At 41.4% G+C, this 25,452-nt stretch overlaps 2 protein-coding genes across 4 annotated transcripts in view; one reads left to right on the top strand and one right to left on the bottom strand.

The window, feature by feature from the left end:
* arhgap10 (Rho GTPase activating protein 10) overlaps positions 1-16,254 on the top strand; it is a 50,091-nt gene extending 33,837 nt beyond the window's left edge. The window contains exons 19-23 of one of the 2 annotated variants that reach the window (XM_031752180.2): positions 296-437; positions 4,219-4,384; positions 9,473-9,574; positions 10,994-11,085; positions 14,423-16,254. In XM_031752180.2, coding sequence (XP_031608040.1) covers positions 296-437; positions 4,219-4,384; positions 9,473-9,574; positions 10,994-11,085; positions 14,423-14,511 — 591 coding nt within the window. In that variant the 3' untranslated portion in view covers positions 14,512-16,254. The remainder of the gene's footprint in view (positions 1-295; positions 438-4,218; positions 4,385-9,472; positions 9,575-10,993; positions 11,086-14,422) is intronic. The other variant, XM_031752182.2, reaches the window with a different exon arrangement.
* Positions 16,255-18,494: 2,240 nt separating this feature from the next.
* nr3c2 (nuclear receptor subfamily 3, group C, member 2) overlaps positions 18,495-25,452 on the bottom strand; it is an 89,730-nt gene continuing 82,772 nt past the window's right edge. The window contains exons 7-8 of one of the 2 annotated variants that reach the window (XM_039613466.1): positions 25,265-25,422; positions 18,495-24,055 (exon numbers count right to left, since the gene is read on the bottom strand). In XM_039613466.1, coding sequence (XP_039469400.1) covers positions 23,900-24,055; positions 25,265-25,422 — 314 coding nt within the window. In that variant the 3' untranslated portion in view covers positions 18,495-23,899. The remainder of the gene's footprint in view (positions 24,056-25,264; positions 25,423-25,452) is intronic. The other variant, XM_039613465.1, reaches the window with a different exon arrangement.

Raw genomic sequence — 25,452 nt, 5'->3', positions numbered from 1 at the left:
TTATTTAGTTAGTTATTTTTTAATATTTTTGGCACACACATATACACACATGCGCGCACACACACACGAATCTGTTCACATGCAGTTTTTAGGGTCCAATCAATGAGCAGCTCAACTTTTCCTAGGAGAACTTGCTGCTGCTGCAAATATCTTTTTCCATCCACAACTACATAAAGACTGTGAGTTTTTCAAAACACATTGGTTCAGTTGAGGACATGCTGCAGCTCAACAGTCTAGGAGTATCTGCACTGTGTATGCTGTGTTTTGCTACAGACTTATTCACATGTGTATTCAGATCTTTACAGATGCTCCCGAGTCATGCCCTCTCTCACCTGATGCCCCGGTGCTCTCTGCTCCCACGAGGCACTCCAAGAAAATGAGTCGACAGAATCGGCCTTTGGCTGTCTACAATCCGCAAGCCCTTGACATTCAGAATGGTAAGAGATGTACAAGTTTGTACCTGTATATTTTCACATTTCTTGGTGTGTTAAATGAAAGGTGTTGTGAATGTGTTTAGGATTTTTTTTTTTTTTTTTTTGCTCTAGAAGTTCAAATGCTCCTCACTTTAGCTGTAAAGCACTATAGTGATTCAGCAAGCATCTCACTTAGCATTTATTCATTTGTAGGGCCCAAGAGGTCTTAAGTGGCAACAAATGAGTAATACCTGCCCTGAGACTTTTAGTAAGTGCAAATGAACTGAACATAAATCTGTTATGCTGGAAAATATTATTTTACTTCCATTTTACATGTGTGGATATGTGGATACACCACATGACAGCAACTCAATACATTTAGGCATGTAGATATGGTGAAGATGACCTGCTGAAGCTCAAACTGATAACTTTGATTGTAGCACGGTTGTCGGTGCCAGACAGGCTGGTCTATAGAAAATAGCAAAGTATTTCACAAACTGCTGATCTACTGGGATTTTCCCCACACAGTCATCTCTAGAGATTACAGAGATGAAACAAAAAAGAAACTATACAGTGAGGGTAAAAATGTCTTGTTGATGTCAGTGGAGAATGGCCATACTGTTTCAAGCTGAGAAGAAGGCAACAGTAACTACTGGTTACAACCAAGGTATGCAGAAGAGCATCTCCGAATGCACAACTCATTAAGTCATGAAGCAGATGGGCTGCAGCAGCAAAAGACCACGCTGGATGTCGGTCCTAAGCTACGAACAGGAAACCAAGGCTACCCCTGGACCAACAAGGAAAACTGTATGGACTTTGCCTGGTCTGATGAGTCTCGATTTCTGTTGCAGCATTCAGATGATAGGGCCAGAATTTAGTGCAAACAACATGAAAGCATGGATCCAGCCTGGCTTGTGTCAGTGGTTCAAACTGGTAGTGGTGCAGTGGTGCAGAGAATATTTTCTTGACACATTTTGGGCCTACTAGTACCAACTGGCCATCATTCAAAAAGCCACTGTTTAGCTTAGTATAGCTGCTGACTGTGTCCATGCCTTTATGACCACTGCGTACCCATCTTCTGATGGCTGCTTCCAGGAGGATAACGCACCATGCCACAAAGCTCAAATCGTCTCAAACTGATTTCTTTTACATGACATGAGTTCACTGTACCCAAATGGCCTCTACAGTCACCAGATCTCAGTTCAATAGAGCATCTTTAGGATGTGCAGCCAAAAGAATTTTCTGCAAATTTGTGAAGCTCTCATGTCAATATGGACCAAAACCTCTGAGGAATGTTTCAGCACTTTGTTGAATCTATGCTGCAAAAAATTAAGACCGTTCTGAAGGAAAAAGGGGGTCCACCCTGGTACTAGGTCTACACAAGGAAGCTGCCAGTTGAGATTCAGTTGGGGGACAATTTAAAATCCAACATGTATTGTCTTAAAGAACCTGAAAAGGGAAAACTTTAGTGCTAATTTATTTTAGTGCTAATTTGTACACTCACTCTCTAACATATTTTGTGCATTAATTATCATAATAGAGTGTTGCCAGGTTGTGAGGTGCACCAAGGAGGTTAGGCTTTATGTAATACGGTGTTGTTGAGCAGAAACACAAAGTTAATATCCAGAATTATCAGGAAGTCGAATCAGCATCTTTCTAATGGGTGGGTTTAAACAAAAACTAAACATTATCACTGTCGGATGCATTCATGCAACAATATTAGTATCCATTAGTTTGAGGTAGGTGTAACAAATAAACTGGCAACTAAGTGTATTTACCGCTGATCCCTGCTGAGCTCTAAATCACTCACTTTGTCTGTTCCCTTATGAGTGCTATGCAGAATAACAGTGTCTACAGATGACACACTGAACTTAATCACCTTCTTTCTGTAATACTGTTTGAAGGGATTTGCATCTGGGACTTTTCTGTGTTTTTGTTTACTTAAAAATTTACTTTCTCTAAAGATTGACTGGGAGACTGCAGCATAAGAGAGTCCCACTCTGGTACATCAGGAGAGCTGGTCACCTGACCCACTGACCCAAACACTCTAACTCTAGCAGTTTCTGATCCACAGCCAGTTAAATCCTTCCCCCCCTCTACAATACCAAAGGAGTCTAAATCTGCTTACCAGATTGCCTCTCTTTGTCTCCCTTGTGCTAGCTTTTACTGTGGGGTATTTTAATATCAGGGATGAAAGGCATAATCCTTTTTTAACCTTTGTGTCTTTTATATGGGTCCCACATAATAAGAGTAAAAGCAATTTAAGAATGCTGAAGTGGGTAAGAGAGAGCAGTGTTTATGTATGCATGTGACTCTTCTTATGAGTCTACGTGCCGTGCTGGGTGTCTGATATCCGCGCAGATGTGACGGCACACCATGCGTAGAGAGGTGCATTAATCAGAGTATTTGTGTCAGGAAGCTTTCCAACAACTACAGTTTACAAGGCTCTTATCCTCAAGATGATTACAGATCACTTGCATGTTTGTTACTGATTTAATTAAAATGTAAAAGGTGCTAAAGATTTAGCTGCCAGTTTATTACTGTTGGGTGTGAGCCCTTTACAAAAGATGTACTGTCAAAATCTGTTGATACAATGATATAATAATACATAAAATAAATTGAACTCATTATAAAGTGGTCTAAAGTTTAATCAATAGATTTTTTTTTTTAATTCTTGGACTCCACTAGAGAAGCTTTGCATGATTTACAGTTCAAATTAATCTTTGGTGCAGACCCTCAGGCCATCTTCTGTCTCTTACAACCAGATTTATATCCTGGCATCACCACCTTCTAAGCAAACTTTCTTTTGATGGGTTTCCACCTCTAAACCAAAAACTTGAACAGTAGGCTAGCAGAAATTTTCTGCTCACATCTAGTGCTGCGTATAGGAAGCAAGTTGTAACAACAACAGCTTCATTTTTCAGCATGACAATCATCCCAAACAGACTGCCGGTGCAGTAAAAGCATACTTGGATAGAAAAACTCACAGTGTAACACTGTTGGTCATCGATTGGCCTCCCCAGAGCTCGGGCCTCAATATTATTGAAGCAGTGTGGGATCATCTTGAGAGAACAGTGCCAGCAGCCAACATCCAAAGAAGAGCTTTGAATGTCCTTCAAGAAGCCTGGAGAACTATTCCTGAAGCAGCTGCCTAAGAAAGATCAGGCTGTGTTTGTACCAAATATTGACTTTCAAGTTCATTAGAATTGTACAAACTCTGTTTTTGGCCTATATATTGTACTTCCATGTATGTTTGCACATGTTTCAATAAATCACTGCACATATTTCCTATTTTATTAGCAAAATATAAAGAAATGAGGGTGGCTCAAGAGTTTATCACTGTACTGTACATAAAGCCGGTTCTTAGACATTTTCATAATTGATGTATTTATTGGGGGAAAGATAAATGTTGTATTTATTGGTTTTGTTTTGTGGTTTTTTGTTGTTGTTTTTTTTACATTTACCCTTTTGTGCCTCCCTCATCTCCTAAAAGCACAATCTTTACTTCACAGTAAAAGTGAAAAACAAGAGCTCGGCTCTCCCAGCTGTCTCTTAGGTTCCTGTCTATGACTTCACAAGTGTAACACTACGAACAACACAAACTTGGTTGTAAGTCTCGCCTGCTTTGACAGCAGTTTGATTTACAAAGTCCCTTGTTGATGCAGCATTGTTTTCATGTGTTGATAAATTATTCAGCTGTTTTATCGTCGGCGAGCTTGAGCAGACTGAACCTTTTACCGTCGACTAAAATTATTTAAAAAGATGTAATTAACTCAAACAAACACGTGTTAATTGTTTATTCCAGCGTCAGCAGTGGGAGACGGTTCCAGCCCAGCTCCAGATGAGACATCGATGGGAAGCAATGAATCTGTATCATCGCAGTCATCATCAGCCTCGGCCTCAGAGGTGAATATGGAGAAGAGTGACCACGTCCCTCTTAATGCCAGCCTCTCCTCAGGCAGCAACTCCGGGTGAGTTCTTCACGAAGTCTCAAATCGATATGTCAGAATGCATGTTTGTGAGGTGAGATCTTCAGCTAACAGGGCACAGATGAAAATGATTTCAAATTAGTAGTGCTTCACGTCAAGTTATCCCATTCTCAAAGGTAAACTCTGTTTTTAATAACTAATGTTTGATTAGAGTGTTTTCTAATTAACTGGTCTTTGCTTCCAAAGCACAGCTGTTAGTCTGGTAATCAGACTTTGGGCCAATTTCCTGTCACTTAATGTATTGATTAATTTAAGATATGAATCGCTGAACTTCTCAGAAGTGTAGGGGATGATTCAGAGGAAAAGGCAAACTACAAATAAGAGAGAAGTACATTATTTTAATTGTAGGCTTTTTATTCACTTGCATTTTGTATTGACGTGGTTACTGTGGTTCTGTGAGTACCTGTTCTTATGTATATTCATATTCTTTTTAGTCTCTTGTTAGTGTTTTTGGAGCAGAAGTCTTCCATTAAAACAATTGGATTTTAGTTTTTTTGTGTTCCAGTTCAAGCCGGTGTAGTTTAATCAGACCATCGGGGATTCGATGCTCCCCCCTTCCAGTTTGAAAATGTCCTTAGAAAAGCCCATCTTTTAGCAACATGTTAGCGTTTGTCTCAGGGCACCGTTGGTCATCCTCAGCTGACAGAAAATTGAAATTCCCTTTCACGGCTTTACAGTTTTGCATCATCTGGCTCGACAGTAACTTTGATGCACACTTGCGGACTAAAATGAAGAATGAAATCCTTTGAATATTAGCGCGCATATTTCAACAAGAACCTGAAAATAGCGTATCTAAGCCAAAAGTCCAGCGACTTCTTCCTGTGGACATTATTAAAAAGGAAATTCATGTAAACACTTTGGTTTTCATTCATCATGGGAAGCAGTTGCACTTTTCTGCACTTAGCAGCTGCATCTCAGCTCCCTCTTTACCACTCTGGGCAAAAAGCATACTTGGCAAGATAAAACAATCATTATTAATAATGCACACTTACCTATTTTTGAACATTGTGAATCGTGGAAAACGAGCATCTCAGTTCTCGTGTGAATCACGCGTTTGCTAACCTGTAATGCACATTACACAGTTGCCATTTTTGAGTTTAATTAAATAACAGATTATTCAAGGTAAAGTGGAATTAATTATTAGAGTGTCAGCCCCATTGTTCTTGCTATTAGTCTTTTGTACTAGATGGGAAATGCATTAATAGCTGGAATGCATTGCCATGCCTCTCTCTCTCTCTCTCCCTCGCTGGCTTCTCCTTTCTGTCCTCACTGCTAAGTCCTTGGTCCTTTTTGTTGTTTTCAGCCTATGACTTGTCTTGAATGCTGATGTGAGAGATGAATTATTGGGTTATGCTGCAGATGTTAGACTCTCTGCTGTGTCATGTCTACAGATTCACCTTGGAATAGACTCGGTTTTTTTTTTTCCTCATTCACTGTCCCTCTCTCCTTTTCCATCAGCTGAAAAGAGTTGTAAAATAAAAACAAATCCTCCTCACAACTTGACAGAGGACAATGTGATTCTTCTCTCTGTGACCTCTGTGGGTGCCTGCCCGCCTGTGAGTGTAGGCATGTTTTGTTTTTTTTCTAAGTTGCAGGATTAGACAGACAAGGCTCTCTAGCCCTTATGTAACCAACTCTATTTTTTTTCCCCTGTGGGTATTTTATTTATTTATTTTTTTGTGCTTTCCCACATATGTGGCATCATGTTGGAGGACGGAAGGAGCAACCAGGAGGAGGTCGTAAATCTCGGCTCTTATTTGTTTGGGAGACAGGTGGCCGTGCGTTGGCCGTGTAAATCGTATTGACATTGGGGAGATATTCATCTTGTTTACCCTTATAGCCGCAGCCCCTGTCCCTTTATGAAGACTTGCGCCATATGTCACAGGGTGTCGCCCTGGCTTTGTTCGCTCATAAATCTTAGCATGTGAGATGGTAGAGACCTGTTAGCACAGCAGCTCTCTGGCGTGGAACCCAGGGATTCGGCGTGAGTCGTAGCCAAAAAGAGCAGTAGGGATGGCAATTGCTACATTACTTCCAGCCACTCTCAGAAATGTGTTATCTGCTCTCTGGCGTGCTCAAAGGCGCACCTGGAAAGCAACATATTTTAGTCTCTGTCCTGCAGCATGGCAAAAATCTGCATGGTCATACAAAAAAATGCATCCTGACTCACTGTATCATACAGTAACTCTTTGTGGGCAGTGGCACGATTTATCTTCTCTGTCTACTTCCATGTCTTGCCTCATTTCTCCTCTTCTTCCTGAATTCACTCACAGCTTCTCCCAGCGGCTCGGTTGCCCGAAGTGCTGCCCAATGAGGTTACATTTTCTGGCCTTTTTTTTTTTTTTTGGCCTCCTTCTATCTCTGTGCTGCTGCCCCACCTCCAGCCCTCCAAGCCTCCCACTGGCAGACAGCTGTGGATCATAAAATGGTGGATCAGAGCTTATTTCCTGCCCACCCAAACTGGAGATTGCTGGGCAAGCAGCTCGGCTATAGGTCTGATCCCACTTTCTACTAGAAACAGTACTAAATCCCACCGCTGCCTTTCGTCCTTTGGTAGAAAGACGGTCGATAGCCCCGCTCATCCCCATGTTAGCTCCACGCCAGGATCAACAAGGCTTGGATCCTCCAGGCTGAAATTCCTGCAGTAATGAGAAGCAGCAGCCCTCTGCTGTTGATGAATTTCTCCCTGCTACTAACCTGGCAGTGCGTGATAACCCCGATGTTCATAACGATAAACCAGAAGACCTCCAGGTGCCGTTCACTTTGAAATTCCGTGTTTGCAATATTGTTTGAGTTTGATATAATGATGCCCTTTAGTTTTTACAGTATGCCCTCTGCTCAATATAATATACATGCACATCCTCCCAACTTGAAACTTAATACTCTTAAAGAAAACTCTAAATATTACCGGCATCTGAAAGGGGATTTTCATCCAGGCCTTTCATGCACTGCATTTTCAAGTCCCTATTTACTGTATTTAATCATCTTTACAGAAAAAGCTTAGCTAGGCCTGTGACGGGTAAAAAACAACGAAGAGCAATTCATGCTCGATGCTATTTTTGCTGAAGAGAAACGGCAAACGATTTCCCTCGCTTTGGCTTAGCTGTAATTGTGAAAGCAATTTTTGGATAAATCCATTTACCTCTGGTGCATTTAACAAGTTTCTAGGGCAGCCATGTGGCGTTCCTGATTTCCCTAACTGTTTATTCTGTTATTATTATTTAGATATCTGTTTATTTTAAAGATCTTCACAGAGCTGCATAATCCTCTTCCCAGCAGTGAGAAACAGTCAGACAGATCAGTTAACTTTTCTGAAATATGTGGATGTTCACATTTTCTCCTTTCAATATCATCTAATTTTGGATGTGGCGTGTAGGTGAGTGAGTTCACCTGCTGGTGGGTCAAGTGTTGGCGCTCCTCGGCTCTCCTCTCTTTTGGCTTCGACCCAGGCGGACAGTGGTTGTGCCTGGGACCAGGTTAATGAGTGGATTTGCTGCACTGCAGCGCACTGTCCCCCATGCTGATGTGGAGCAGCTGAGCACCACAGTGGCCCCACACTGCTGCAGAGCTATAAATCACCCACAGTCAGGCCAGGCCCAAACAGAACAGCCACCGCTGGGGATGGACAAGAGCACTGAGAGAAGCAGGGGAAGAAATGAGGGAAGAAAGCAGCTACGGGGGGCGAGGGGGTGGCGTGGGACGAAAACGTGAGCACAGCGCTGTGTTCACCTCCACCTATGTCCACATAACATCCCCAACCATGTTCTCCCTTAAGGCTATCTCTCCCCCCACCCCTGCTAGTGCCAACGTAACCACTATTCACAACATCCTCTCAACCTCCAGCCCCTCCCCAGCTGCTCCCTCTAATTGCCTTTATTAACGTCTCTATGGGAGCGGCAGCTAGGAGCAATTTGCTCATTATGTGCTGTATTAGCACTGGCCCTGGGGCAGGCATGGAGCACAGAGGGATGCCTGGCTGAGACTCCTGCTCTCCTCTGCTGCACTCTCCCTTTATCAGGACCCCTACCTCAGTCCTTCAGGTCGGCCATAGACTTGTTGGCCCTGACAACGAGTTTAAAGCACAGCTACTACCGCAACAGATAAAACTACAGTCAACGTGTGACTGTGCAGAACCTGCGCACACTACTGTAGGCACAGGTTTTACCAAGAAAAGAAACGCATAATGGCTTGAGAACATCTTCACTGGGTACACACACAAAAATCAGCTCAAAATGGTGACGTTAACTAATTTAAATTTTCCTTGTGATTTTGCTATATTGTATATATAAATGTTATATTTAATGGAATCTGGTGAAATAAAATTGAATTGACTGGTATATGTTTAGTTTACACCAAGCACATTTTCCTTACAAAAAAAATTGCATTTGAATAAATAAACCTTTGAGTTCGTATATTTCAATTGCATTTATATTAAAATCTTTGCTTCGTGTTTATTGAGGGTGAAAAAATATAATTTTTTTAACTTTAGATTCTCAGTTCAGTTCAATTCGGCAAGTCAAGACCAGGGTGTACAATTTTGTTTTTATGTAGAAAGCAGGGGGAGTAGTTTAATGACAAACGCTACGTGTGAATACACAAGAACATTAATGCTGGTATCGTGTTATTTTGATGGAAATATGACCACATGCTATACTGTAGTATGCCAACATTACTCTATGTATAAGATGTCCTTAGCCTTAATCTGCATTCTTTTTGATGGCCAGCAGGGGGTGACTCTTCTAGTTGCAAAACAAAGTGATTGTACAGAAGGTGTGGTTACATGAGCCTACTTCTCTTTTGATTTATGACCTCACTAAATGCTAATTCTAAGTCTAAATGTTTCATTTTGTCATTTATGGTTAAATTAACAGTTAAATAAACTATAAATTGTGCAATATTCCAGTCAGAGACACCCCTTTCTCATAGTGTTCAAAAAACAAGTTGTCAGCAGCTAAAAATCCAAAGATCCAAAGAGGGAAACCGATGGGTGACATAATGCTGACCATAATTTCAGTCAGTAGACGACACCATGGAATCTGTGGTGACTAAGCTGCTCTGTTTTATTTGCAGATCTGGCACAGCAGCAGCCTCCTGCTCTGCTCCTGGATCGTCAGGAGAGAGTCAAACTGCTGCTACCAAGGCTACTTCTGACAAAGAAAGGCAAGAGGAAAGGTAAGACAGGGCTCTTTGCTAGTTTCCTCTCTAATTTCGTAATTGCAGTTGGCCTCCCTTCCTTGCTGTTTTGTCTGAATTGTTCACTATCACGCTCGCATCATGTTTGAATGTCATGCGGAAAAATTCTTTCACTCTCTTTTCCTGTTTTAAATCACTTCCTCCGTTACTAACTCGCTGGTCTTATCTTGCGTGTCTCAATGGTCTAGCATCAGCGCAGCTTTTCACATCAAATATTTTCCTTCTTTTTCTTTTTAATGTTGTTCACTCTTTCTGTGATTTGGTTACCTTTGAGGAATTGAATGCCACACAAGCATCGGCCATAGCAGCAACCTTCTCCTTTGTCAAGCCTCAAATGGTACCTTGAGAGAAGTGGATGGGACTGTGCACGCAGTCAGCCCATTGCACTGATCAATTGCCCTGCCTGCCTCCAAATAAATGCTCAGTTCATTTTCAGTGCCTTCAGATGTTGCTGAGGAGTATGCAAACAGCGTGGTAATTCTATGGGCAATCCATCAATGTTGTTTTCATCAAAATAAAAGTCTTCGTTTTTCCAAATGCGGTTCCACATGAGTGCATTCTTCCAAAATTCTTCTGAATTCAGGAACTTGGCTGAGCATTGTTGTATTGACAACTCTGTGACCACAAACTTTTTTCAGTTTGTATATCTTCTTTCTCCTTTCTCATCCTACATTGTTGCCTCTCTGCAAAAAGAATATGAAATATTTATCAGGGCATCGTGCGTTGAAGGCACAATTTCTACATGGTAATGTTGCTGGCGTTCGAGATAACACTTTGCAATGGTGGGCAAAACAAGCTTTCTGTGGAGACGGTTTTTATGTTTTTGCCAACCGAATGGCATAAATACGTCTTTTTACTAACCTTTGCGGTGCGATGAATATGGTTTCTTTGACGGCGCTCTTTTACATCGGGCTGATTTAAAATGCAGCTTCTGAGCTCACAAATGGGAATTTAAAAGCCGAAGCGCTGCGGAGGGAGATTTCTTTTCTACCTGTGTTTGTGTGCAAACCTACTTTAGAATCCCCCTGCTACTTTTTAATTATCTCACCATAGATGGTTGTCTGCTGCGCAGACCTGATGTGTGCTTTCCTTTTTGGCTGTACAAAATCTGCTGCAAACAGTGCTGCATCCCATTGTGTCTGAGCACACACACACACACGTGCTTGTAGCTGTGTTTTGACTCGCTCCTTGGACTGTCTAGACTAGAGATAGGGCAAGACAAGGCTGTGTAGTGGCCCAGCTCCTCTCTCAGTACTTTTTTTCTTATTTTCCAACCTGGCCCATTTCTGCTGTTTCAGGCTAGTGAGTGAATGAACAAGCAGGCCCCAGGCCCAGATTGAACTGTGCGGTAATCCTTCCCAAAGCTCCGCCAGCTCACTGATTGCCTTCATTTTTCAGTGTCACCAGCAGGAAAGCCAGGGCAGTGTACCCATGTGAGGCTGAGCACGACTCTGAGCTCTCCTTCCACGTCGGCGACATATTCAACGGTGGTAAGTGTTATCGCCTACACCAGTCGCTCACTCAGAACCAGCCCTGGCATATTGGATTTGGAGGAAAACCGAACAGCCAATCTGATCTTCAATTGAACAGAGAGATGAGACAAGGAGGGGGGAGAACGGGGAGGGCTGCGCAGGAGACACAGATTTGGTCTGTGGTGTCTCTGAGACGAAGCTCAACTGAGCTTTAATCACTCATAGAGGAAATGAGGATTTTTCAAGTCCCTATTTTTTATATTTTTGTCAGAACCCTCCTTTATGAGACACAGATAGTATAAAGTGTATATAGTGAATTATGTACAAGCAAACCTGCTTGTGGAGATGCTTTTGATATGACCCAAGAATTTATTGGTTGTTGTGATTACGTAGCATTACATTTTTGCACTGTTTGCAATGTGTGCATCTGTATTTTAGTATTGGTGTGAGGAGTATATGCAATTCAAAACATGATTACAGTAGCAACGTTTAATTTAATAGAAAGTGGATTTATAAGTATTAAGAAAGTAATCATTCAAGTCAGATTAAACCATACTCTGGAGCCTGTTTTATTTTTCTCACATTTTAAATAACTATTTTGTTGAAGTTGTTTCTTCTTGATTTTAACATAAATCTCCAGTTATCCTGTTAAGAAAGTTTGGGCACATTCAGTACAGCTTTGTTTACTATCTGTGTGTCCTTCAGCACTTAATCTGGCTTCAAAGGAAGCGACTGACATTGTTACATAAATGTTACGTGCCGAGGTTTTAATCAACTAAACATCTACTTGCTGTGTCTTCAAAACCCTTGACATTTTGCTGCACTTCTATTTCTAAATGTATTTGTGGTCTTAAGTCAAAGCTGGAGCATAGCAGATGTGCAGAAGGTCAAGAGGTCTGACTCTTTACCAAGTCTGTGCATATGTGTGAAGACAAAGTTGACATATATTGATGTTTCCTAACCCTTAAAATTAGCAGAACATATCTGCATTTCTTATTTGCTTATAATTTATTCTCTTCGATTCTTAGCCACCTTAGAGACCTAAAGTTTTTTTTGTTGTTCCATTGTACTATAAAATATATACCAGTTCAAACCATAGTGGATGCAAACGGCCCTTTAACAACAGTCCTTGCATTGGAAGACAGGTCCCAGGGGCGGAGACATGGGGTGGCTATGGCCATGAAAGCCTGAAGACTTGACCCCCTCTAGCCAACCCACACAGTCAGTGGTGGTGAAGGGGGGGCTACATTCACACTATAAAGAACTGGAGTTATGTCCAGTTTGTGTAATCTTTCCAGCAGAAAGTTTTTGCAGAACTTTTCTTTGTGTTCCATGTTTCTATATTTTGAACACATTTTAACATTATTTTAAAAGCATGGGTACGATTGAAATTGTTCTCGTCCTCTGAGTTTTATTGCAGTTTTTCAGTCACGTGACTGCTAAACACGTGACATTAACTTATCTGCCATTTTGGATGTGTCACAGTGTACAGTCAGGTAAATAAGGCCCCAGTGACACAGAGATCAGTCCATGACTATCTGGCAACAGATGGTTGTGAGTGGAAAATGTGTGTTCCCTTGACTTCATTGCGATTGTGTTAGTTGCTAACAGATTGCTGTGGTGGCTGGTGGCTTGCATGGAACATGCCCGGCATATCTGCAACTACTCTCTGCTTTTATTTTGAAGGCAACATTTTCTGTTTCCAGTTTGTATTGCACTTTTTCCAGGTTTTACTGCGACTTTGCTAGTAGTTAGCCAGTGCACACTAAGGGCAACAACCTGCTAGAGACTAACACGATCACAAGCAGGGTTTTGGTGCAACACCTTCCTTGCAACTGATTTCATCAAGTGTTGGTAAACAGCTACCAGAAACCACTTGTGAACTGGTTGGAGGTTCAGTGTGTCTTTTATATATATAATACACCTTCAAGCTTCGTCTACCGTGATACAGCTTCAACTCTTGGATCAAACCAAATTCTCCCTGCTGTCTTTTCCTGAAAAATGAATAAACCCAGAATCTTAGTTTCTTCCTGTTCTTGTGCAGAAACATCAGGACCAGCTCATCATCACTTAATGTCAGCTTAATTTTTTTCACGGTGCATTTTTTAAAAACTCATTTTTCGCAAAAATGCAACGGGTTTAAAGTGTATATGTTACACAGCAAGTCTGCATCTGGAAAATTTTGAATTTCTTGTCGCTTTTTTGCAATGCGCTCAGTTTGAAATGGTGCTATGATTTAAAAATGAATGTCATGTTGTTTTTAACAAGAGCTGACATGAGGGATTGGGTCCATAACCTCATCAGGAAAATGCTCACTCAAGTCACAGAGTAAGAGACCTAAGAGCCATGTTTTCATGGACTTTTATTTAGCTGGGCTTTTTTTTTTCTAGCCGCATGAGTCGCCCCCTGCTGGTCGTTCAGCTCATCGGTCCCCAACCTTTTTTGCGCTACGGACCGGTTCATGTCGGACAATATTTTCAGGGTCCGGCCTTTAAGGTGTCGCGGACAAATACAATAAAAAAAATAAAACCAGTACTGTTACCAAAAAAAAGATTTACTCATAACACACAGGAAAAGACTCAGGGAAACCAAGTTAACGCAAAAAACCCTGAAAACCATGAATTTCACACCTGAGCCTCAACTCTCACGGCCCGGTATCAAACGACTCACGGTCCGTGGCCCGGGGATTGGGGACTGCTAGTTTAACAAACATAGGTTTAAAGCTTCTCTGCATTTGCTTCCCTTTTCACAACTAACTGTTACACCACTCATTATGCACTTCATTTAATACCACCACAACTCAACAGATAAACCTGTATGGCAAGGTGACGTCAGATACTAAATGTCGAAAATGTCGCAGAGATCGCAAAAATTTTCTTTGAAATTCCCATTCTGTTCCAGGAAAAAGTGAGATGTTAGTTTCTATTTCAATTTACGCAACCTTCTAAAAACGGGCTCCGTTTTGCTTTGAGGTTTTGGCAGTGACTTAACTTGTCTATACCCATATGAAAGTTGTTTTTTAAGTTCTTATTTCTTTCAGTTTTGAGTAAAATGACTAAACTAAAAGGGCCAAATAAAAACAAAATGACCACTGGACTTAAAGTAAATATTAGGCCTTTTTTTTATGTTCCGAGGCAGCCTGGGATTTGCTTTCTGACATATCTGTCCTGCTAACAGGGTCACAGTGTAGTTTATTGTAACTGAATAATCGCTGTATCCTCCTTTAAACCTCTGCCCTCCTCACTCTCTAACAGTGTACTCACTGGAGGCCCAGTGTCCTCTGTCTCTCTCCCAACCTCATCCCCTCCCATGCTGTTGTTCCCCCCCGTCGGTGACACTGTGTCCTCTCTTGCAGTGACCCAGTCGAGGGAGCCGGGCTGGCTGGAGGGGGAGCTGGAGGGGAAGAGGGGCCTCATCCCTGAAAACTATGTGGAGATGCTGTAGAACCAAAAGGAAATATTTATGAACATTTCATCACGTTCACCAAGGGAAGTATGGGAAGATGCACGTGCCTCGATAGCCTCGTTCAATCGAAGCCCTGAATTTTCTCAATCAGTAATGACAACACCATATGATGTTATTGGTGCATTTTTGTTTTTGTTTGTTTGTTTGTTTGTTTGTTGCTGGCAAGTAGACTTTACAATGCATTTGCAAGCATGTTTATGTGTTTGTTCATTTTAGCCAAGTGTTCACCTGATTTTTGACTGTTGTAATTGCAAAATGGGATTGCACTTCCAGTGCTCTGCTGTATATGAAGATGCTGTAGCCTCTATCCAAGGAACTTAGCAGAACCAGAGGAGAAGCGTCTCTCTGAGCGCCCTCTGCCCTGTTATACATGGTATCCATGAGCTCAAAGTCAAAGGGTGATCCTCAGAAACCAAAAAGTAGAATGTCAGCACTCAAAACCACTGTAACATTTGACCCCCTCACAACCCCTCATGGCCCTTGACATTGATCCACGCAAATTTGTTTGAGATGCCCTTTGTGCCTTCACAGTCAAAGCACCCGGTGTAAACATGCATACGGGTATGTATGAAAACGATTAGGCAAACTTTTCATTTATACCATTTTGCGATGTTCTGTTCTTTTGAGAATAGCTAGACATCCAGAAGGAGCCACACTGCTGATGTAATTGTATTTTGTGTAATTGGCGCATTGATTGCACGTTTTGTTTTGTTCTTCTTTTTTTTTTTTTTTTCATTTTAATTTACAGTGCCGTATCGTTGCTGCCACACTCCTTTTTCAGAAACGCCTCTTAGCCACCCGATGGAACCTGTTGGGTTAAACACTAACATCTGACAATCAGCCACAGTCGATTTCGGCAGGTGATCGAAGCCAAGTGTTTTTCTTCTGAAATCCTCCGTTTGGTTTGTTCAACGTTACTCAGGTTCTTCAGAGCAAAGGAATGAGACACTCCCAGAAAGTCTGAATTTGGACTTTTATTAGTTCTTTATTAACTTATCGGAAATGTGTGTTTTATTGTGAGCAAGACCATGAAATGCAGTACTTTAAAATATTTTTACCGTTTCGCATCCTTCGAGTTTTCAAAGCCCTAAAGAGTTACGACCAAGTATATTTACTGCGCTAAGTAATGGATGGGTTTTTTTAGGTTGTCATTTAGATTTGGTTTTAGCATGTGCGCACACCATAATACATTTTATCCCTCAGCTGTTCAGCGAAACACTTTAATTTGTCTGAGAGCTTTGGTTCAGCTGATTGTTTGTGTTTGCAGCTGAGGTTACAATAATTTAAGACAATGATTTATGACGTTTGTAAAGGTTCTTGGCTTTTCTCTCTCTCTCTTTTTTAAAAATTTACCTTTGGGTAACTTCTTGATCAATGTTAAACAAATAAAGATATCTATTTTTGTTCTTTCACTGCATTGTGTATTCTTGTCATGAAAAAATACAATAATTGATTTTATTATTTTTTTTTACAGATTGAGGTCTTTAACAGTTTCTTTAATAATTGGACTAATCTCACAACAGCCTATTAAACGACACACATTTCATGGCCGTATTGTGCCGACTGAGAGTTATAACGAATGTTTGCTGTTTAGATCTTTGTCTGGGAAATGTGCAGCTTTATTAATGTGAAACGTGTGTGTTTTTTTGCTGATTCATCCCTTGTGTCACTGAAAAGGCTCCCAGTTTCCCACAGAGTCTAAGAATAAAATGATGAAATGTGGATTCATGCTGCAGCCACTTCACATACACTGAACCCTGTAGTGTAATGTAAGCCTTCCTCTTTATATTGACCTACGCTGGGCCCCTCCGACTAAAAGCTACTTCCAAAATAACTTTCCATAAAGGGATTAAAAATAGATGTTAATCTTTTATGGAGGAAAAACACACTAATCCACCCCCCAACCCCCTCACCCCCACCCCAACACTCCCTGATCCATTAACATCTCAGCCTCACGCATGTTAATTCTTAGACTACATCTGTGTAATTAACACACCAAATGGCCTCCAGACCCAGAGCTTCGGCCTCCGTTACATAATTACCATCAGTGCACCCCCTGCTACACTCAGGCCTCCAGTGAGCGGGCTGATGCGCTGTTTAGCAGCGTAAACACATGCAGGCTTTGTCCATTTAAAGAAATGCTAAAGGTTTTTAGCTGTGGTTTTGGTGGGTGACACATGTCCACCAGCCCCCCTGAAGCAACTGTAACGTTAACATTATGAAATGAGGCAGAGCTAATGAGATGGGCACAATAGTCCCTCAACTACCACAACCGCCACCACCACTGCCACCCACTCCTATGGCTCTTCATCATCTTCCCTCCACCAGAATACTGCTGAATCATAGACGTGCGCCCTGCCTGCCTCTCACACTCTGCTTTGGACTGTCAGTCAGAAAGCATGCCATGCTGCAACGATCTGCCTACCTATCTCTCTCTCAGTAGTATTTAGGCTCATCTCTGCTCCCTGCCGCCTCAGCCAGTGATTCATTGAGACTCTAGTAGTTTCAAAATCAATTAAGCTCCATTCATTTATTAGTTCTCGTCATTGTGTGAAATTGTTGAATAGGAACAGCGATGGGCTTCTCATATTTGAGGCTTGTTGAGCTGCCCTCCACTGCCACTTAAGATTGAGGTCAGCCTACCTGTGCATGCATTATTCATCAGTGTGCATCAGACTGGGGTGATGTATACATCAGTGTCACCATGTCGACTTACTTGATGCGTGTGAGTAAAAAAATCCAGATAGATGTGTTCATTTCTCACATCCCAGGCCCCCACCGGCTGTGTGCCAGCTGTCCTCTACCTCCCATGACGCAGTGTCCTTCAGCCCCCAAAACACACACACACACACACCATGCCGTGACTCAGCCCAGATCAAAGCAGCGCAGCAGTTTACCTACAACCGTGAGAAAATGACACAACTGCCTTAATACTTTCCTGTGTCTCCATCACGCTTCACACTCGTAGACTCGGTGTATTACCGGGGCTGAAAACTGAGTGGGAATTTGGAGGAAAGTGAATTTCAAACATAAAGGAAAGAGTGTGTTTTTGTGTGTGTGCGGAAAGGGGGTGGGGGGGGGACTCCTCAGCTGAGAAAGTGGGCCACAGAAGCCGCCATGTGTGCGGGTGCAGCCGTGAAATCAGCCTGATCCAATAGATTCTGTTTATCTGGCACGACTACAAGTGAAAGCAATTGGAAATCTGGGGGAGATTTGGAGAGGGCTGTGGATTCGCAGAGAGAGAGAGGGGGAGAGGGAGGAAAATGAGCAAAAAAAAGTAATACTGTCTGCTCTACAGTCTGGCAAAGCAGGCGTGTTTTCAGATCAGCCTTTAACAAGGTTAATGGTGATTTTTCTCCACAGGCGCCGTTTTACTGTAAAAGTCTCACGCTTGCCCGCTGCCTTTTTGTCATTATTCACTCTTCCCTCTTTCTGTTTCTCTTCATCTCCTCTCCTAGTGAATGGCGTACCTGCTGCTGCCTCTAACTCTCTGTTTTGTTTTGTTTTCTTTACCTTATTAATATCACCACCCAACAAATGCAGCTGTTTCAAATACATCCATCAACTCTTATAGTTTGGGGCAGGGGTATCAAATCCAAGACCCGGGGGGCCAGAATCGGTCCGGCAAAGACCTTTTCCTCCTAATAAAGATCTTCCCATGGTTATTTTTCATTTGTTCTTCTTGATGGTCCAGAGTAAAAATGTAGTTTAATCACAGGACTGTCTTGGCAACTACAAGCCAGAGCTTTTTATGTTTTATTTCACATTTATTTACTTACAATTTCAGTTCAACTCTATATTGACAGAAAGAGTGAATTTCAATGGCCCGGCCCACTTAAGATCAAAGTGGACTATATGTGTCCCATGATGTAAACGTTTTCTAGCTTCTCATTGGTACAGATGCGCCTTTAAAACACACACACGCACACAGTTGCACACAACCCATAAATTACAACAAATGCTTCAATTTAATGGTTTTTTATTAGAATCTTGCAATAGTTTGCAAACACAAGTATGGCAATATCTGCATCAAGATATACAGTAGTAACTGCTTTCGAAGATGTTTTATTGGTTTATAGTGAGGGTTGTCTACTGTATGTTTGCTGAGAATTATTATACAAAGCATCTGAGTAAAAAAGTCAATTTTCAAATTGGAAAAAGAAAGAAACTAAAAAAAAAAGGTTGTATATATTTATAGGAAAATGCACTGCCATGGCTGTGGAGATATGGCTTAGTCTCTCTACACCCGAATCATTATTGTGAACAGAGAATGGTGATGATGGGACTCCACGTACAGTGACTCCACCAAAGTGTACTGTGACACAGCAGTGAGAAAAAAAAAAAAAGACAAAAATCCCGAGTTATCCCGAGCCGACAGGGAGGGAGTTCATTTAGGAGCCGACAGCTTTGAAGATAGAGCCGCTCCCCCAAGTAGGGGGTAAGGGTTGATTTTATTGTTTGCAGTGGGCGGTGATTGATGACCATTAAGTAAACAATACATTAATCTCGCTCCTCCGAAGCATTGCCTCGACACTTGGGGGAAACACACTTACAGTCCCTTTTAGCGGAGAGTTAGGAGATGAGATGTTTTGATACCGCTCTCAGTCGGCTCATTTAGAATTCAATTTCCCCAAAATTTACCAGACTGACCGTAGACACTCTCACATCAGCCACAATGCAACTCCACCACTGATGGTCCCAAAGCCCTTCAACAAATGCCTCCACACGTTGATCCGGGCAGTTATTTTGAATTTGAATGCTCACTGGGACATTAAACCTCCGTAAGTGTTTAAAACGAATTGCAGAATCTGCCCCGAAATAACATTTTAAAAAGGTTTTACCTCTAAAAATGATACTTCTACCGTGACCTTTGCCGTTGTGCGAGTGCCAGGTCTGTCTCCTCTCCTATTATGCCAGCAGTGGCTCATTTTCAAACACTGTGGTCTTGAGCCCCACCTGACGGCGCCTCAAACGACACCATTCCCTGCTGTTTCCCCTTGTTTCCAGTCTTTATGTTCAGCCTAAGCAGATTTCTGATTTCGACACTGGAGTGACACTCATCTTCTTATCTAGCTCTCTGCAAGCAAGCGAACAAGTGCGTGTCCCACTAAACTATATCCAAAAGTATTTATTAAAAAAATAGCCAGCTTATATATCTGGAGGACGATAAAGGAGATGGAGCTTGATAACATCATCATCTTTGCATTTCTTGATACTTTTAATTTGAAGGTCCAGAAAAAAAAGGTGGTGGTGGTGGGGGGGGGTCATAATTGAAATTGGCTGGATGGTCGGGTATACCGCAGCTTCTCTCAGTGTGTGCACAAAGCCAAAAATAATGTTCCGTCACATATCCGCAGTTTCAATCGTTTGTGACTTCTTGATTTTTATTGTGGTGCTCATCAACAATTACCGCCACGGATTAGGAAATCATTTCAACAGCAACAAGGATCCATCACTTCATACATCTCGTTACAAAATAAATCCTTTTTTAAATCGTTTTTTTCCTATGAGTCAGGGAACAACAATGCAAAAAGTAAAAAAAAAAAAAAAAAGGAAAAAGATGCAGAATCAAATAATTTTACTTAATAAGAAGATAATAAATGTTCTCTCTCTAACATTCAGGTAGTAAGTTCCATAAGTCTCTCACGATGTATGATACATTCATTTCTCTGTTTGGCCCTTTTCCTGGTGCCAACCCCTTTCTTGAAATTCTCCTCTGTGATCCGACACACAGGACATGGCGAGTGGGAAACACACATTAATTTTTTTTTGTTTGTTTGTTTGTTTTTGTCTTTTTTTTTCCAATATTCCAACAAGATGGTTAAAGTAGAAATGTTTTATACTACACTCAACATAAGGACTTGCTGTATTATTTACAATATATACTGTAAAACTGTAAATCAGGTGAGATAAAAAGGCACAAGTTTCCCTTTTTTTCTTTTTAAATACAATGTAAACATCTCATCAAAAAGCATGCAATAACATTTCATTTTACAAAAAGGATATCGTTTTTAGACAAAGTACTTAAATATTGTTTTCCAGCAAAATATAATTCTCTCAAAAATACTTTCCCATTCATCCTATGAACCTTTAGATAGTTTTTTTTTAAGTTTGAATTCTTGAAAAGAAAAAAGAAAAAAAAAGACAAGAAGCAAAATAAAGAAACAGTGACAGATCAGCATAAGGGCACGGCAAAGATGGATCGGGTACTGCATGATAATGACTGCGCAGGAGAAATTATTATAAAGTTTATGGCAAAACACAAGAATCCTAGCCTTCATGAGTGAACCGGGCCTACACACACACACACACACCAACCTCTTTGTGAATTACTGAAAAAGGATTCGGATTTGGGAATGACAAAAAGTTAAAACACCCTGCTTTGCTTTCCTCTCCCCCAAAAATACAGTATCGAATGACAGTCGTGATCCCAACAATGCCAACCTCCAAGCAGTTATGTAAATAAGTAAGTAAAATCACTTTGACTGATTTTACTTACTTACCTTTTATCTTTTTACGCCAACGTCCAAGCAATTAATGAAGTAAGTAACAGCCCTTTTCCACTAGTACCTACTCAACTCGACTGACTCAATTTTGGTTGTTTTCCATTACAATCGAGTACCAAATACAGTACAGTAAGTCCCGTGACACAAACACAACACAACAATGGAGGATGAGCTACCTGCTGCTCGGTCTAGTTCTTTTTGTCAAACTCGAGGACCACAGTGTTGTTTGTTTGTGTAGCCATTTTTCTCGTTGCTGGGTTTCAAAAATTTTGGTGAAGGAGTCGCTGTCATGACTTGTGGAATGACGCCACTGACTAGGCAATCAGTGCCATGTGGCCTGTTGATGTAACATTTTCGGTTTGCCTCAAATTGCTTGGAAAAACCGCCGAGAAGGTCCTAAAAAAAGAACCTGGTAGCAGGTAACACCACCTACTCGAAAACCCTTAAAAACCGGGTCGAGTCAACCTGAGTAGGTACAAGTGCAAAAGAGCTATAAGTAAGTAAAGTTACTTTACTTACCTACTTAATCTGTTGTGCCAACTTCAAAGCAAATAACAACACAGACGAGACCTCAGATGAGCACGAGGCCACAAATACAGCACGCGGCCACCCTGATGTGGTAATGATGTCGTGTCTAACTTTAGGCCGGGGTGACCATGCAGAATGTTTTGCCCCCCTCGCATTATCACAGTTGCTTATCGAAACAGAGAATTCCTACGAGCTGCACCGACGCCTCATTTCACATTGTATCTTCTCTGTGCAAAAATCTAAATGTGGAAATAGGATAATCCTATAACATTAATGCATAATACCCACGCCGAAAGAGCAGATCATCTATGCACATGCTTGCCAGGAGGAAAAAACAAAACAAAAAAACGCACACGCACTCCATACACACATGTAAATACACACTTACAGGGCACGAAAAAAAGAATAGTAATATTCACACACCGACCCCCCCCCCCCCTACACACACGCGCACTGCTTTTCTTCCCCAGCGACTCGTCGTTTTTCAGTAGCATCATAGTAGTGTTCCACAACCACCCGGAAACCAGTGGGGTGTGAGACGAGCTAATGGTCCAGATGACTGGGCCTCGCCATGCTTTTAAAATAGTAGCACTTGGCCCAAAGATAGGGGAAAAAAAAAAAAAAAAGGAAATAAGCAAAGTGAGGGAAAAGTGATCATACCAACACGAAAAGTCTGTTCTTCATCAAGCTCTCGTCCTCGTGTACCTCAAAAAACATCTTCTGTACAACAGCTGAATAGAGTGTGTTTTTAAGAAGTTAATACCTGTACACATCTGCCTGGGGTTTGATACGTTAGCTGTTTTTACTGTAAGCACTGCAAAGAGTTAACGCTCCATCTTGGATTATATCGACTTTACAGAGTATGCGTGTTTGAACTGCGAGCCCACGTGGCGTACTGCATGGACTGTTCTACCAAGTTACTGTACATGTTATGTTTTGCCTGGCTTTTGTAGAAACGAAGCACCTTAAATGTAAAACGACTGGCTTGTCAAAAACTTAAAACCTTTGCAACACACGTTTATTTAAAAAAAAATGCTTTTTATTCTTTCTGGGAAGAGTAGATAAGTGTCGGTTCACAAAGGGCTGGTTTCGCTTCATTGTGAGTAAAAACAGACATTTGGACAGCTGCTCTGGAGATAACACAAATAACAGCAATTACTATGGATGCACCTCAGTCAAATCCATTACCAGCGGGCCGTACTGAAATTGTTTCCGTAAATGCATTATGTTTTTCCATCCTGCCGCGCTCCTGACCATTTCTGCACAAAGGTAAAAAGTCTCTCGTCAATATTGTCTTTAATTCTACACCACGATGCCTCTAAAATAGTGACTTTATGACATGGGAGCATCACGTGCAAAGCTTTCTTTTACGCGCGAGAGAGACGTTTGTGTTTCAAAACAGCTTTAGCTTTGGACTTTTGCATATTAGTTTTGATTGTTTGACTACACATTTTAACTTTGAAAAAGAAAAATCAGCATGTAAATGTCAGTGATGGCTTATATGATACCGATTTTAAAATTGAACCTTGTTAAATTTGATGCGACTATTCAGCTTATGATGATCCTCGTATAGCCCTTGGAATATATTCAAATAGACCTTTGTCTATTAAGTCTAGATTTTCTGTGCCTCCTTATTAATGTCCTTTATTTTTTTTGCCCTGCAGTCTCGTCACTACACTGCAAAGCAAATGTAAATATTGGCATAATTTTTTTTTCATAGTGCTATTATCTGTGAAAGACTGCATAAGCCAGAGTTAATATTTGCAACAAAACCTTTTCTCTAGATTTGTAAGTAAGGGAGTCCCATTTCTAGTGCATGTGGAGTGCACCTGTGCATTTTGTGTGAAGGCATGTGGACAGTTAAGTGTGTCGATTTTCCTCTATGTGTGTGTGTGTGTGTGTGTGTTTGTGTGTTTAGTGAATGTGTCTAGCGCGTCCTAAGAAATGTATGGCTTTATCTCCATAGAAAATACTGTTATCGTCTTTGGGGCAGGGGGACATTGGTGTACTTCGGGATGCTTTGTCACATTTGTCACAAGTCCTTCTCGGTGTGTCACGCTCGGCTTCTCAAACTATCCGCAGCTCTAAACCGCTCGTGGTGACTGCAGGGTCAAATCCTTCTCCCCCAAACTTTTTCTTTTGTTTTTTTTTCTTTGCTTCTGTCACCATCATCAATAAATCTTTCCATACAGTACGAGGACGCTGGCATACTGAGCGACACGGTGCGGGCCAGCAGGACGGGCCTTCCCAGCACATTTCTTCTCTTCCCTGAACTTTTCTCGCTCCTCTTTTTCGAGTTCTTAATGCCGCTTCTGTCCCATCTGTGTAAAGAGTCACTTCTTGTGGAAGTAGATCGTGTGAGTGAGGCCTGACTCCACCTTTGGTATCTGGTCACTGATGATCTCCACCAACATTTCGGGGAATTCCACCTTCAGGGCCTGGGACTCACGAAAGGTGTAGAAACAGAAGTCCAACAAGTTCCCCACCAACTGGACACCACAGAGAGAAAATATGATTATTAGAAACATAACTGTTTTTTTTTTTCACTTTATTTTCTAAATTCTAAATTATGTCCTACTTACCAGCATTGTGCAAAAGTCTTAAGCCACCCCTAATTTCTTTATATTTCGCTAGAAAAACGATGGTGCTTTTCTGAGTTCAGAATTACATACATTTTGACAAGATTCCCAACACCACTGGCTCTAATGCAGTCCAAAACCATGGCAGGGCCTATTCTCTTAACCTTCTCTATATATACTGATGACTTCAACCATAAATGTCATATTTGGATTCATCACTTCATCAGACGTGCTGAAAGTGTAATCTGTTTCCTTTCATTGAGAATGGCTTCATGACAGCGCCTAAGAATACACCTCAAACTGGTTCATCTCTTGTGTTTTACGCTTGAATTATTCACAGGTACACTATTTTCAGTCCACTTCTTGTACCGACTGAAAATGAGTGAAAAAGCAGCCAATAAAGGAAGTTCAGAAAGCCTGGAGAACAATTGCTCACGACCACTTTAAAAAATTGCAAGAAAGTCTGACTCCTTGGAAGCAAAATATAAAGACGCAATACTTTCACACAGTACTGTACTGTACATGTATATTTTTTAAATGTGTGTAAACTGCAACTGAATTTCACTGATTGTCTTTACCACTTGGGGGCACCACTGATTTTTGTCTGGGCAGCCCTTCTTTAAAAGAAAGGTCATCTGCCCAGCACTAACCCCATTCACTCAGTCATTAGGGTCGTTGAATCTCTATGACTGCTCTCTCTTGCTAACGCTCACCTCCAGAGGCTGTGCCTACACTGTCATTCTCCCACGCACTTGTTGACCCATGCATTTAAAAAAAAAACAAAAAAACTGGTTTTGCACATTTGCTACGGTGACCAGTGTGAACTCCAATAAACTGCAAGCTGGTATCGATCCCCTTCTGTTCCATTCACCAATACAAGCCTCATCACTGCCTTTTCCAAAATAACCTTCCCTCAGGGAGAAAATGGGATGTAATAATCCTTATTCCAAGCCACAGCACCATTGAACTGCTAAGTAAACACATTATCCAAATCCACTATTTTGCCATTTTACTGAGAACATTTCCAGTCGTATCAGAGCCCTAAAGTGCATAACTAGAAAGACTGCCAAGGGAAGGCTGTACTGTATGCAACTGGCAAAGGGGGTCAAGGGTACTTACATCATGCATGGCATCCAGCAGCTTGGTGAGCTGGAAGAAGCGCTGCCAGGTTTGGCCGGAGTTGTTGGTTGCTTTTCCCACCGAACGCCGGAGCTCTTTAATGTAATTAACCCTCATCTCCTCGAACGCCGCCTGGTTCTTCAGACCCTCTTTGGGAACTGGGAATCAGACAAATCATTACGTCATTC

Source organism: Oreochromis aureus, linkage group 6, assembly GCF_013358895.1.
Source record: "Oreochromis aureus strain Israel breed Guangdong linkage group 6, ZZ_aureus, whole genome shotgun sequence".
Classification (NCBI taxonomy): domain Eukaryota; kingdom Metazoa; phylum Chordata; class Actinopteri; order Cichliformes; family Cichlidae; genus Oreochromis; species Oreochromis aureus.
The sequence above is the reverse complement of the archived record's forward strand: the minus strand, read 5'-3'. Positions and strand labels throughout refer to the sequence as shown.